At 41.1% G+C, this 15,898-nt stretch overlaps 1 protein-coding gene across 1 annotated transcript; it reads right to left on the bottom strand.

Moving 5' to 3' along the window:
• Positions 1–329: 329 nt before the first annotated feature.
• acsl5 (acyl-CoA synthetase long chain family member 5) lies at positions 330–12,860 on the bottom strand (the record flags this gene model as incomplete). The annotated part of the gene is made up of 20 exons (XM_080789050.1): positions 330–467; positions 1,411–1,482; positions 1,768–1,869; positions 2,235–2,378; positions 3,080–3,196; positions 4,201–4,289; positions 4,563–4,635; positions 5,032–5,127; positions 5,407–5,541; positions 5,775–5,909; positions 6,345–6,422; positions 6,711–6,784; positions 7,504–7,555; positions 7,661–7,693; positions 8,617–8,795; positions 9,638–9,737; positions 10,269–10,370; positions 10,485–10,549; positions 11,379–11,490; positions 12,705–12,860. The coding sequence occupies 20 exons, from the start codon at positions 12,858–12,860 to the stop codon at positions 330–332; spliced, it is 2,052 nt and encodes a 683-aa protein (XP_080645176.1).
• Between the last annotated feature and the right edge of the window lie 3,038 nt (positions 12,861–15,898).

Here is a 15,898-nt window from a genome sequence, read left to right as displayed (position 1 = left end):
TGAATTCATAGAGATTCCTAAGCCAATAATTTGATGGCCCCGGAGACTCAATCGACCTGCATTTGACCTTCAAATTACTGTCTTAGGAAAGCGGGGGGGGGGGAAGAAATAACACATACTACAGGTATTTTCAGAGAAATCTGTGTCTTGTTTAGAACTACAGGCCCTGTAACACAACTTCGTAACTTATATCAATATGTGGAATTTAACGTTAAAAAAATAGAACTACTGCATAAATGGAACAATGAATTGAATCACGTTTTTAATGTCAAAGTCAAAAAGCAGAAAGCCAAAAATAGAAGGCCATTGTGGTGCATGGGTTTGTCCAATTACTGGATGGCGGCGTAAAGTTGATCTATCTGTGGCTGGAACAGTGCTTTCAGCTCTGCCCTCTTGGCCTTGAGCGTAGGAGTTAGAAGACCATTCTCAATGCTCCACAGTTCTGGATGGAGATGCAAAGCCTTCACCTGTAGGTGAGAGAGGAAAACCATGTGGTAACATTGGAAACAAATAAGTTGACATTGTATTGTTTGCGCAATGTGGGAAGGTGAAATGTTTCCCCCCCCCAGTAATGGGCCGTCCACAACAAGCACAATATATATTATAAATACAGTTAAAAAAAAACACCACAATATTTAATGATATCAGTGTGGATGGATGCTCACTGCTCACATCACCTAAACCTAACCCTAACCCATGTGACATGTCTAACCAATGACTAGTCTAAACTAAGTATGCACCCCCAGTCTGTCATCAGCTTGGAGTGGACAATAATTAATAAATTACACTGCACAGTTACATCATACAAGCCAATGTATACCAATACTTTTGTACTTTTGAATTCCAGACAGAAGTATTGATGCTTTTTTCCACCCCAGCTTCTCCATAGTAATAGTTAGGATGGGAAATGGGGACAGATTCCACAGCACAAAGGTTCTGTGCAAATATGAATAACTAAGGAGGCCGCAGTCAATTATTAACTACTACTATAATTAATTACTATTAACTACAACTGTGGTATTGTTTTATTGTATTGCTTCTGTGTACTGCAGTAACGGTTTGTTGTTTTATTCCACCAAGTGCCTCTAAGCTAGTGTACTGCATTTTTATATTCCATTGTAAAGAACTTTGTAACTCTGTTTTGAAAAGCCCTTTATAAATAAAGTTTATTTTTATGACTTGAGATCGTCTTGTAGATTGGCAGAAGTACAGTGAGGCTTTAGCCCACCAGCAGGAGACATTTCTTTAGTTCATTTTGTTCCTTTTATTTTCTGGTAACTATCCTGTGTAATTCTGCAAAGATTCTGCAATTTTCCTTTGCATCTGGTAGAGCATGTGCCCGTTAATAGTTAATAGTCTAGTATAATTTAACCTATGTATACAATAGTCAATTAGTTTGCAACTGGTGACCTGCTCAAATGACTTGAGTCCTGATTCTCTGCCCAGTTTGGTCATGTCAGAGAGAATAGCCTTCTTCATTTCCTGCAAGAGAAAGATGATTTGGTGATCACAGCAAAATATAATCACAGAGTTAACATTCAAAAAAATTACAAATTATAGGGTGGACTTCACCAACCAACTGTCCCACTAGTGCATTGATGTCCATTTGGCATTTACATTATAAGCAGTATTCACATTAAACTATCGGTATCTGAGGTATTTTACAGACATATTTTTTCTGTTTGGAAGGAAGCCGAGGTAATGAACAAATGCCTAGCACAAAGCATCTACTGTATGATGATACAGCACATCTGACAGAGTCCTTACATTGTTTGTGCACAGTTCCTCCAGTGAGCCATTCAAGCCTAGCTTCTGAGCAAAGCTTGGAAGGACCTCAGCATCTGGCACCACAATCGCTACCAGGCTAGACTAGAGACACACAGAGGACGAAAGAGGGATCACGCAGAGCTGTGAGGGATGTAGGGGGGAAACCTCTGCTGTCAGACTGAATTAAACGCATGCATTTCCTTTATGAAAAATGTAGTCGGAAACGTTTCATAATTGTTTTGATAACATCTCAATTAGGCCATCTTAACCACGGTCCCCACGGCATCCCTGTTTTGGGAAAATATTAAAAAATGACAGATCTACAGGTTCACAACTGCCATGCGATGCATTGTGAGCTCACAGATTGGCTGCTGCCACCCATTATTGCTACTATGTGTCATTAAAGAAGTATCTACTACCTAATAATACTCACCCCCGAGTACACATTGTTAAGGAACTAGATGTACCTGTAGACTGTCTCCATGCACAAACATCTGGGCTATGGGTTCGCTGCGTATATATACGTTTTCAATCTTCTCTGGTGCTATGTACTCCCCCTGAGCCAGCTTGAAAATATTCTTCTTTCGGTCAATAATCTTCAGCACTCCACTCTGATATGGATGGAGCACAAACGTTTGATAATTAATACAAATCCAAACTTTACCATTACTTATAATGGGTCACAGGCAATTGATGGGAACATGTAAGTGGAACATCTGTAGGCAGTCCGTTTGTTTTGCAATATGGATACATTTAGGACGCATGCATGACAGTTAGAAATCACATTGCTATTAAAGGACCACTTCACCACTTTAACGTATGTTCATATAATAGGTCCTCACTAATAATGATAAAATGGTACGATTCTTTTCTACTCAGTCTGTGTCTCATAGCAGGGCTGTGGGCAGTTTAGAAACCGTCTTCCAGTGACATCATTAGGCAGATTATTTTTGAAACAAGATTATTTTACAAAAATGTTTAGATTTTCATTATTGTGAGAACGATGGCTTCCATTTTCGCATTGCAACTTTTCAGAACTAGAAAGCCTGCTGTTTTCATTAGCTTGTATTCCCCATCGATGATGTCACTGGAAGACGGTTTCTGAACTGCCCACAGCCCTTTCTTTCATGATTATTAGTGAGGACCTATTATATGAAGATAGGTTGAAAAGTGTTGAAGTGGTCCTTTAAAAGTGTTATCCATTATGCACCACTCAAAATGGACACTTGTGGGTAGACTTTTATACTCAATAAAATGTACACTCAGGATGTGTACTGTAGGTTACTGTAGGCTAGGTGTCTTTTGGTCTTACCGGTAGCCATTTGCCAATGTCCCCGGTGTGAAGCCAACCATCTTTATCCAGGGCCTCTGCCGTCTTCTCCGGGTCTTTCAGGTACCCCTTGAACACATTATTGCCCTTGATACACACCTAGCAGAGACCGTGAAAAAGCAAAAATATGATCAAATAAAAATAATGTTAACATCTGGCATCTATATAGTAGGTTTTACTTAATCATTTCAGCCAACACCTGATACCAACTAGTTCCTCCATCCCTGTTTGAGTGTCCTAATTAATGAAATCACCTGGTGTGACGGGTTGGTAAGACAACCTCAGCATTCAATTACATTATGTGTTGTGCCTGTGACGCAAGGTTATTATAATGTAGTTAATTAATTAAAAGCCGCAATGAGTTTCCCCAGGGATAATAGGGATTAATAAGGCGAGAAGCTCAGTCACCCGTGAGGGACAAGGGACTAAAGCAGCTGCTCCTTTGCGCAGAAGGAGCCAGTTGAGGTGGTTTGGGCTTCTAGTAAGGATTCTTTGTGGTCACCTCCCAGGGGAGGCTTTTCCTGGCACATCCAGCTGGGAGGAAATCACAGAGCAGAAATCACAGGTCAGTTGGAGTGATTAGATCTCCACACTGGCCTCCAGATCCATGTTATTGCACTGACAATGACATGTCATAATACCCATTCCATACACTGTATGGGCATATTCGTGTGCTCGCCACAGATACATTGAATCATTGAGAGAAATGGAGTAAAAATTAAGTCTGTCATTTACAAAGGACGCAATATAATCTGCACAATAATGCACAGTTATACAACAGGTCGTTTCGAGGAAGCAATCTGATTGGTTGAAATAGCCTTCTAGCCGTGGTTCAAACGAGCACCACTCCACACCTAATCAAAACGAAATAATTCAGCTGCTCCGTTTTCCCAGAGCGCAGCAAACTCAGTGGCTAGGCTAGCTAGTTTCTTGGGACATTTCTGGTCGTAGTGACTACATCTGTCAAAGAAAACAAAAATCTGCTAATTCTCTTAGTTTTAAGGGTAACTGTTATATAATTGCAATATTACACGAGAGGGTGTGGTTTAACGTGATTATTGCAACGAGACAGCTTGTTGACTGTCAGTTGCTATTGAACTTACCTCTCCTTCACCATTGGAGGCAAAGTAGTTCATATCGACAACATCCACTAACTTCACCACATTGCATGGCACTGGAATCCCAACATGGCCTATGGAAATCAAATCAGAGAAAAATGTTTTGCTCGGCAAACACGTGATGAACACAAATTCTAAGGTATGCATGTGGGAACTAAGTCTTCCGTTATTGCAGTTGCAGTTGCAATGCTGTTCCATTGTACCGTACAGTACTGTAAACATTTTACATTTTACAAAGCTCACAACGTGTCGATGTAGATCGGCTGTTTTCACGGTTTTTAAAAACTCTGGGAAAAATGCCTATAAAGATAGGGCCCGTGTTTCCTGTGGTGAAATATAATACATACCAGAGGTGGCATCTCCAGGCATAGTGCAGGTACAGCCAGCAGTGCACTCAGTTTGACCATATGCCTCGAAAATCTAACAGAACCAATCAAACCAAGAGTTGACCTCAATACAGTGAATCAATACAGATCAACTTCAGTATACCGTTAAGCACACTGTGTACAGTAGCTGTGTGACTCTGTGTAGGAGTGCTGCAGCATGCTTTATATTATAATACAATGAGTTCATAATGGTCATGGTCAACGACATTTGGTGCCAATGGAGAGAATGCAACTTTCTTGCCTTTATTATGAAGTCCAATTGTAAATAGTGTGACAACAAACTAGACACCGAATGAAGAATGGCATTTTTGAGGAAGTTACAAGATCGTGACAAATGTGCTACAATAGTTAAGAAGTTTATTGATACGTCATTCAAAGCAAAGTAGGAATATAGAAGTTTGCAGAATAAGTAAAGATACTGTAGCTTTACCTGGCAACCCAGAGAAGCCCTGAGGAAGTCGAGAACGGCTGGAGAGATAGGTGCTGCTCCCGTTACCATCACCCGCACGCGACCCCCTAGAGACTCCTTTAACCAAGACACGTTCAAGGAAAGCAAGAATTTAGAGAGCCACTTTCCCCCATGACATACACACACACACACACACACACACATACAGTATGGTGTCTTTTTTGGTTATTTGTACACATGCAGCCTTTATTGGATGGCTACAGCGGAGAGAGAAAGGGAGTAATATGCAGCAAATGGTTGCTGCATGTTACTTAGAGCCCATGTGGTACGCAACCCAACTATCGGATCACCCATAGAATGGTTTGGACATTGTGCTTGTGAGACACATACGCGTACCTGGACTTTGTGGAAGATGAGCGAGTCCCATATGCTGTTTTGCCTGATGACACCTTCCCTTACTTCTGCAAGTTTCCTCTCCACAGCAAAGTTCAACAGCCATTTCTTAAAACGTGTATTGGCTCCACTATGAACCTATAGAGACACAATTCTATGTTCACATATATTTATGCTCCATTGTAAAACAATGTCATACGCCGAGATTACAAGCTCTCAATGTCCTGCATCTGCGACGTGTTGAGCTTGGAAATCAGCTATTTTCTGCATTCGACACAGTTGTATGACAGAGTATCAATCAGGCTTTAGGTAGAGTTTGGATATGGTCTGGAATGGTCTAGTCTAGCAGACAGTGTGTTCCTGGGACTGACTTTATCATAGACACGGTTGAGAAGTCGAGGCACCACAGGGAAAATTGTGGGCTGTAGGGCTTTCATGTCATCTGGCAAAAGTCTGATGTCCCCCTGGAAGAAGCCCACTCTGGCCCCAGAACCATACATCACTGCCTGAAAGAGCACAGAAAAGTTACCTTATTTATAAAATGTATATTCTTTAAAAGCGATCTTCATTCAAGACCATCATTCAAACCAATTCAAATTCACTACACCAGAAAACTGGCACCAGAGCCCTCGAGACAACATGGGAAATGGATGCATCACCTGATGCTGATGTGTGACCATGCCCCAATCAACACTGATTTTATCGTGATATGCAGTTTTGGTGTCCATATCGTACCTAGGGGCGGCAGTGGCTCAGGGGTAGAGTGACCGGATGGGAACCGCAAAGTTCCCAGTTCAATCCCGGGCTCCACCCAGAGTTAGTGTGGAAGTGTCCTTGAGCAAGACTCTAAACCCCTAATTGCTCCCGATGTGCAGGTTGTGTGAATGAATGTAATGCACAATCTCTGTAAAGCGCCTTTGCTATATAAATGCACCATTTACCTGTACAACCCTCTCAAACATGTGTGCCAAAGGGAGGAATGAAATGCTGACATCTTGGGAATTTGGTGCAACAGCTATCTGTGAGAAACAAGAGGCCCTCGTTAGTATCAGGTCTGTTTACAAATGACACGAGTGCTGTGATTATCCATAACCAACTCAAACCTTTGCACTCAGTCAAATATGTAAAAACAACTTGGCGTTGCGATTTTGTACTTTGGCTATTTTCAGCAAAGATATTTAATACAGCGCAAAATCAGAAGGGGGACCTTAGTACAGAGCCCTGGAGGACTCCAGTCATATCAATATATTATGGTTTAAGTGGTTAAAACGCTGTTATGAATGATGAATGCCGTCTACATACTGTACCTCAAAGCTTTTGATCATGCCAGCAGCATCAGAGACCACATTCTCATGGGTCAGCATAGCTCCTTTAGGGTTTCCTGGGGAAGCACATTATTGGCAGAGTTAGGAACAAGTAAGGGGTGCACGTCTCTAGACCGTCAGGTTGAGTGAGCTACCCAAGCGTTGTCACTCTGTGCCGCGCCATGAGCTTGTAGATCTGCCATTTTTGAAGAAAAAAATTATTATGAAAAGTTGTGCAAATCTTTGAATATATATTTTTAAAGCAAATGTTTTTTACTCAAATCCATGCTTCTGGGGGTCCCTGGAACAAACATATTTTGAGATGCATATGATTTTGCGGGGGTCCTTGACAGTGGCTACAAGGCGGTGCCTTGATGAACATATATTCGGTCCTATGTCACTTTTTGATTATGCCTGAAGAAGGTCAGTAGACCGAAAGCTTGCTAAATAAATACATTGATTGTGCGCAGATCTGAGTGTGCGGAGCTTCCCTTTATTTTTTTCTCATGTTCCCTTTGTGGCACCTCTCTTAAGTTTTTTCAGCGGATGAGCGGTGGTTCTTTTTCCATTTTTCCGTGGTCCTTGACATGAAAAAGTTTGAGAACCTGCACTGATATTTTTCAGAAAACCGTTTTGGATTTAGAAATTTGTAGAATCGGCCTCAGGTCTTAATGGGTTCTGTATGCATATAGGATTGATGTGTGGTATGCAATTTACACACAGCCAGATTGTAATTTGTGTATATAGACATAGATAGATGTCTATATCTATATAAATAATAAAACAAAATGATCACCTGTAGTGCCACTGGTGAAGCATATGATACTGAGGTCCTCTGGCTCCGGCGGCTGAGAGGAGAACATAGAATGAACAAATAAATATCACCATGTGATCATCTGTTCATGCATCTGATACTGTAAATGCAGTAGAGACATGCACTTTGTAATACTTACAACTGGCTTTTGGAGATTGTTTTTCCCCAGTGTCTGAAAAACAACTTTAGCGTTAGCAACAGGCGCGGATTTACTGTAGGCAAAGTAAGGCATTTGCCTCACTTGTTTACGTTTTTCGCTCCCCTCAGTCGAGTGGCTTTTTGTGTATTATTTCATTTATTTGGTATGCATTTTGCCCTATTCAAGGCTGACAGTGTATCAGATTTCAGATTTTTATTGAAGGGACAGCCCCTTGAGATGCAGCATCTCATTTTCAAGAGGGACCCATAAAAAACTAAATACAGAAAAGCATACTGTACACAAATACACAAAACATGCAGTACACAGATACAAACAGATAAACAAATACATACATATATACACAAATAGCTTGCTCACCATCTTCCACCTACACCACCAACCACCACATAATACAGTGTAGATAAGGTCACAGCGCAAATATTTCAGGGTCATAAAAGGTTAGTCAGGTTAGATGCAAAGACAAGTTGAGTCTAGATGTGAATGTAAGGAGGTCCTGAAGCTACTATATGATGAGAGGGATCTAAGACAGAAGAAGGCGTTGCCTTACTCATAAAGAGTTCCTGGCTCCGGCCCTGGTTAGCAACTACCAAACAGTACTTTTCACCAGGGTTTGATTTGCCTTTTTCCCCTATCCCTCTTCGGTCATTAATTTTTATCACTACTGGGGTATGTTTCTGGTCAGACTATTACAAAATATATTTTAATCACATGAACCCTGGCATGGCATCCCTATTTTGGGCATAATTTTAAAATGTGTCAAAACGTAATATACCATCAAATAAACAAATTGTGAAAAAAGAAGGCTCACAACGTGGCATATTATGAGGTGTTGTGAGTAGTAGGTCAGCTATTTCCTGTTTGTCATACAAACATACACCCCACCACCACCATTAAATTCATTCGGCATTTAAGTTCATTGGGTCCATTTTCCTCACCTCTACAGCCTCCCAGGACAGGATATCCAGGCCACACTTGGCTCCTCGATCAACCAGCTCAGGGTCAAAGGAATCCATAATGACAATGGTCTTGAGTACAGGTGTCTGCCCGGTCTCTCGGTTCCGAAGCAACATCTCAGCCTTGTTTTGTTTGTCACAAAGCACAGTGGAGATCTCCGCTGTAGGTGCACGCACAGACAAAACATTATATATGCGACAGTGATTGTGGAATTGCTTTTTCCATCAATTCTGCACCGTGCAGAATAGTTGAAAACCATTCCACAACTTTTTAAGTATATCGTTTAAATGTCTGTGTGCTTCAACATGCCTTTGACTGCGTGTAGTGCGAACAGAGAACCCAATGTTTTCATTGCTAACCTGAGGCGTTAGTCATGAGATCAAGCTAATGTTGATTACATTTTAGTCAATTTATTGAATAAAATACATTTAGTTTTTAATCATATTTTAGTAATATCAAAGGTTTGAGTCCAGATTTTGTCGACAAATGATTTTTTTGCAGGCCTTTGTGGCGTAATGATTTTACGTGAGCATACATGTAGATCTGCTCATTTCAGAGCGCAACACAGGAGCCCATGCAACCCAACTTTTCTTTTAGTTCTACTGCATCTCTTCTCCACTATTCCCTCCCTCATGTTTTAGTCTAGTTTTTATTTGTTGACGAAATTGTCAATATATTTAGTCTTAGTTTTAGTAATAGCTTCGTTTTTATTTAGTTTTCGTCCGTGAAAAAAAGGTAGTCGACGGACATGTTTCATCATAGTTTGTCAGCAAAATCTAAACTGATAGTATAATTGTTGTCTTGTGAAAGCAGATCAGCAATGAGCAAATGTGAAGGTGAAATGTGAGAAGAGGATTAGTACAAGTGAAAGAAAGCAGCTAGAGCTCAACATAGATCCTATCTGCCTGTCTAACTCCAGGGATTATTAGATTTAAACCAAGCCATGTAATTAACACCATTAATGAGGCGCAAATAGTGGAAGAATAGAGAGACTCCAATTACCTCGGTCAATAATGAACACAAGAGCCTCAGGACCCAGAGTGTCGTACAGGGGAACGGCCACCATGGAGTAGGTGTAACAGGCCAATTCACCAATAATCCACTGGGAATGAAAACGTAATGTCAGTTTGACCCGTGTGAAAGGGCTTATTTTATCCACATCAAATGTTTCAGAAAGGATAAACTTGACCATGAACTGTTTGTTCCCGTTTACTTTTTCCACCGTCTAAATCCCGCGCCGAATTGCTGTCCGAGAGTGGAACATCAATAATGAAGTATGTACATCAATTCCAGAAGCAATGATGAATACCCTGGGCACCCCAACAAGCTGCGACACGGTCCCCCTCGCAACAAACCACTTGAACTTCAGGGGTCGCCAACAATTGCCAACAAGCTCACAATGCGTCACAATACGACGTGTTGTGAGCTTGTAGATCGACAATTTTTGGCGAAGTGATTTGGTGTCGACGAAAAACAGTGTTCCAAGTACAATTGTAACTCAGGTCTGTTTCACTAAGACTAGAGAGAAGTGGCCAAATTGTCAGCAGTGTCATCTTGTCCTAATAAAGGTCATCTCTAGCTTGAGGCCCCCTGAGGCTTTCCCGTCGCGTTTTGCATCGCCCATTCTTCTTACCTCAGGTCTATTCTGGGCAAAGATGCCAATGAAGGTATCAGGGTTCGGCTTCAGGCCCCTGTGAAGAAGCCCTGATCCCAAATGCTCTGCCCTATCAGACACCTTCAGAAAGACAATAGTAGCATAAAGGTCATTTTGACAATACAACAGCAGCTCACTGCCATATTGAATTATATTATTTACCAATGGCACAAATGTGTTCATTTGATATTGTACCTGTTTGTACTTCAACCACTGATATGGCTTTCCTGGGCTTCTGTAGCCTAAGCATGGCCCATTACCTACAGTACAAAGAAGGAATGGGAATTATTAGAACAAAGAGATGTCAAAACTAACATTCTGAGTGTTACACGGTATAGGCAAGTTTTAACAAACGTGACTAACGTGACTAAAACTAAGTTTCAGCTAACTTTAATGTTTTTCATCCCTATCGGATAAGTTAAAAGCCATTTAAGGAGATGCAGTACATGGGCAAAGCCTACACAAATAGGCTTTGCCTATATTTTTGATTCTAGGATAGAATATAAATACAGGTCAAATTAAAAGAAGGCAAATCCACTGTAGAAATACTTTGAACTCAAACCCATACAAAACCCTGCTATGGTTAATTTATTATCCCCTTCCGGAAACTTCTGCATTAATGGCCATTACATGTGACTGCAATGTAAATACAACAGATTTAGCAAAGATGCTAATGTACATCCGCAGTCCCCACACATGCAATACAAAATAAAAGCAGAACAGGCAAACCGTGGAATACATTACAATAGAAAACAAGCATCCATACAAGAATATACACAAGGTGTAAAGTGTATCTATATGGTTTAGCAGTATTTTTTTTATAGGGCACACAGATTTATTGTGCACAAAGTGCAGTAATGCTTTCAAGTAATACAGGATATGCTGTCAAATGCACTAGAATATTAGTCTACTTTAGATAAAAGAAAAACAAAGACCCCACTCGTTACGTTGTGCCAGCCAGTCTACGGACTTTTAATGTTTTGCTAAAAGCAGTGACATCAGGTGGCAGCCACAGTGGGCACCCCTCACTTCACACACAGCTATGGTTGAGAAAGAGTACGAGGAAGAGTAAAAGGGAATTGCGATCACCTGAAACCCTCAGACCCCTCTGGAAAACCTCATACATGGTCTTGGCATCATCATAGTAATAGGCCAGCAGGTTGTTGTTGTCTTCCAGCACAGCGCTCTTCCTGGCTCCATCCTACACATGGACATGTAATAATATTCTGAAAATGTACTGGTACATCCGCACTTTCACTACAGGGCAGTGTGGCATGTTGGGTGACTTCCATCACCCTTATTCTTCAACTCGACAACTTCTACACTGTAAATTCTGCATCCTTAATTTAACAACTCTGTAGTCCTATAGAGTTATACATTTGTATACAGTAACTCTTTCACACAACAGCCCATGACACCACAAATTAGTATTATTAATATTAAAGTAGCATTGGTTAGTCATTTGCCATCGGGAAATTTTGGACCAATGACAAGGCTTGTAGGAAATCTTTGAATGCAGACCACAGCCCTAGGTGTCTTTTTTATATATTAACCAGTAAGATGCCCTGAAGGCGAGAAGAGACTAGGGCGAGGTCACGTGCACGCATACGCCTGGGTGATGGCAGACTGCTGGGCAGGCGCTGGTGATTTGGCATGGCGGGTCAGATCAACATATGGAATTAATTAATTATGTACTGGCCATATATGGAGCGTGTCTTGAGTGTACATTGGGTTTGATGAGGTCAGATCAACATATGAAATGTCAGAACAGGTCAGCTCCATATCTGGAGATCTAAGGGTGGCAGCGGGGGCAGTGTCTTGAGTATACAGGGTTTGATGAGGGCCCAGGTAGGGCCAGGCCTTAATTTCCGGGTTTATGGAGCGTGTGATGTCACGAGGCGTGATGATCTAAGGGTCTCCATGATGTCACGTGGTGTCACGAGGCATGACCATATATGGAGGCGTGATATGGCCATATTGACATTCCCATTTATGGGGAAGAGCCCCTGCCGATGTCGTCTACGTCGCGATCCCTGATGATGTCATGTGATATCACAAGGCATGACCATATATGAGGGGCGTGACGGACCATCGGGAAATGCACATTTTCATAGTAAATGGTCGCAAACATTACATTATTTTCCATATATTATTACTTATTATAGCTTAAAGCAGAAATAAATTGAACATCTTACGTTATATAGGCCGTTAATGGTGTGGTCACATATAACCCCCTATAAAAATAATTGCTCAATAACGTCAGCAAGTGGATTCATGAATGTATATATATATATATATTTTAGGCCAATAAAAAAAAAAGGAACTACCGGTATACCAAATTTCACACTTTAAAAAGCCTGTTGGCTGCCGGACTAGATTACTTGGTCCACTATGCCAAAGATGGGAAACTGTTACCTTGATGCCCCGGGTTTGACAGATGAGGCTAGCAGGGGAAGGGATGGCTTTGGGTCTGGTGTTGAGGTAGACCAGGGTAGCAGCTGCTACAGCAAACAGTGTGACGATCGCTGACGTGGGCAGTGGGGAGAACAGTAACTGGAATAGCAACTCCATGCCGCACGGTCTACAGAGGGAAAGACCAATTTGGTGACGCAGTCAGACTTTAAGTTGTTTTTGCATCACACGTTTCATGAAAACAGAGAAAGTCATGCCGATATTTCAGTAAAAATATAAAAGCCCTATGGGCCTCATATGGCTCGATCAGCAAGTCTTACTTTTCTTCTGTTGATATTATTCTTCGGCCATCACTTGGTGAGGTCAAAGTCAGCTTTCATTGTGCAATAATCATCCTCAAAGATGCAATGCAGGATAGAGTACTCCACTGATGCCCGAGATAGGAGATACATTATAGTGCTCAAAAACCCCTCCTTTGTTCAATGTACATCAAATCTCTTCGCTGAAAATATCTGTTCTACATGCAGATAACCTGTTTTCACCAAATGCGCACCCCAGAATAGGAATCACTAGTGTTCATGTGGTAAAGTCACATCCAAGTTCAGCTTAAGGTGATCAGGTTAATCAGTTTAATCAGGTTAATCAGTAGCCCCATATGGAACCTCACTTTTGTGGAGAGTTAAGTTCTAGTTCCAGTCTACAGGGCTAGTTAATCAGCCCTGTAGCCCTGCAAGTTGTTTGCAAAATACTTGTCATCACTAGTCATGATGGACGAAGGAAATGCATTTGATTCAACAATGTAGCAAGTGTGCGTCATGCACACTTGCTATGGCATCATGGTGATGCCGAACCATAATAAAAGCTCAGTGAATCATACTTCAAGGGCATCAGCACAGGATAATATCCTACTAGATAACACATTGCCACACCATCAAAACACATTATTGTCAGTGCCATGTAATGAGTTGTATTCATGCGCTGTGCATGCATTCAGAATCGGAAACTATCAATTCCTGTAATTATGTGGTCGGATTATAGCCACAATTTGCCACATTTGATTATTATTATTTTTAATATGTTGAATCTAGAATCTTGAAGCACATTGACAGCCATCGAAACGGAAATCTGATTGTATTAAATTACGTTAAACTCACCAACATTGTAGCTGTACAAAAAGGTTGAATTTTGTATTCTGCAAAATGTAAAAATCCACCGTAAACATTTTATGAGCTACTTTCTGTCAAGTACCGGTTTTGAATTTGCACATATGCAGGAGGTTGCGTTATTGAAAACGAGCACTTCTAAACTCCAACACAAATAATCACCTGCATGGAATTTAATGACAGAAGGTACTCATTACATGCCTACTACCAATGCTACCATGGATTTGTATGAAACCAACACTTTGCAGATAGAAAGAGGATAATTCCAAGCTTTTCGCACAGATGCAATATAACGTTGTTTAATACAATCAGGACTTTTGGATACAGTATGGGCTGTCAATGGTCGGCGTATAGCAACTCTAGATTAAACAACAAAAAAGTAGGATTAGGAGCTAGTAGAATTAGTAATGATATGCTGAAGTGAACTGCTACATCAGGTGGCTGAAGTTTAAACAAAACCTACCAGGGCAACACTACACTTGTTTACCTGCCAGTGGTGTGTCAGGGTCTCACAGTGGTCCTCTCCGATGTCCCCCAACAGAGTGACACGAGGGTGTGTGTTGGTGTGTTTGCAGAGCAGATGGTCTTCCCCTGGTCTGCTGGCTGGTACAAGGAGAATGAGGAAGTCGTGTCAGGCAAGTCAACCTTTGAACTTTGGCCACTATCATTTCCACTGATAACATGAGCACCTATTAGACCACCAGAGCCACAGACAAGACAGAACTGTTCAGATCCCTTGCAAAACTATTAAAACATGTATTGTGCAATTGATTTACCCTGAATTTCCACATCAACCAAATGATTGATGCCCACGATGACACTGTAAACAATGAGTGTGTGGAATATGAGTGAACATTTTCAACATTTATGCAATTTCCTTTCATTCATATATAAATACATGCAAAAATCTATTTAAACAACAGGGCAGGATGTTAGGATGTTTGATTTCATTACTGGTTGAAAGGGTGAGCCTTTCTCTCCTTTCCATCTTGTTCACATTATATCCAGCTGCAGTATAATGAAGAAATGTCTTCACACATTGTATTTGTAAAATGTCAAATTGAGGACCTGCACTAACAGCAAATGTTTTCATCTTACCCTACCAGGTTGGAGTCATGTAAATTGGTCTAAATAGTCTTGTTAGTAGGCTACGGTCATTTTTATTTCTTCAGGGTTATCGGCATGCAAGGTGTGGTAGATTGCAGCAGGCCCGTTTGTAAGCAGATGCTAAGGCAACATGTTGGGATTTAACTGAGCCAGTCATTTCACTATAAATACATAAAATCAGATTATGCAAGTTCAGAGTTTCCAAATCGTATCATGGAAGTTGCACGTTTGTGTACTTCAAGGTGTCAAATCTGTGCTCCTTTAAGTCACACACTGACTGCAATAATGAAAAACTCTAAATGGAGTTGTATGGTTCCTCGGCTGAAGCCCCACTTCAGTTAGATAGCAAGCTGAACGAACGAGGTGTTTGAAATACCATGGAAAGATTACCTGGTGTGATTATACCTACCTACAGTAGGTTGTTAGTGGACAGGATGATAGGAGGTCCCCAGGGGAAAAGCCAGAGCAGCTTAGCACAGCATCACCTTCTAATGTCTCATCTGCACACCTGTGATCGTTATCACCTTCAACTGAACCCAGGTGAGACTCCACACAGCAGAAAGGCATCATCTGCTTTTTGCAAACTACTGCCAGTATGTAAACTCACACTGATGTATTGAACACGCATACAAACAAATGTATTTTTCCTGTTTATTTGTGATATGTAAAACATTATTTAAAAATATCTATTTGTGGAAATCTGAAATGTAATTATCATTACTTGAAGAACCCCACATTGAAAATATAATGTGTACGAGCCCTAAGCAAAATTGTATGTGTGTTTGTGTGTGTGTGTGTGTGTGTGTGTGTGTGTGTGTGTGTGTGTGTGTGTGTGTGTGTGTGTGTGTGTGTGTGTGTGTGTGTGTGTGTGTGAGCGTGTGCGTGTGCGTGTGTGTGTGTGTGTGTGTGTGTGTGTGTGTGTGTGTG

This window comes from Protomyctophum bolini (genome assembly GCF_963924005.1).
Source record: "Protomyctophum bolini genome assembly, chromosome: 18".
NCBI lineage: Eukaryota > Metazoa > Chordata > Actinopteri > Myctophiformes > Myctophidae > Protomyctophum > Protomyctophum bolini.
The sequence above is the reverse complement of the archived record's forward strand: the minus strand, read 5'-3'. Positions and strand labels throughout refer to the sequence as shown.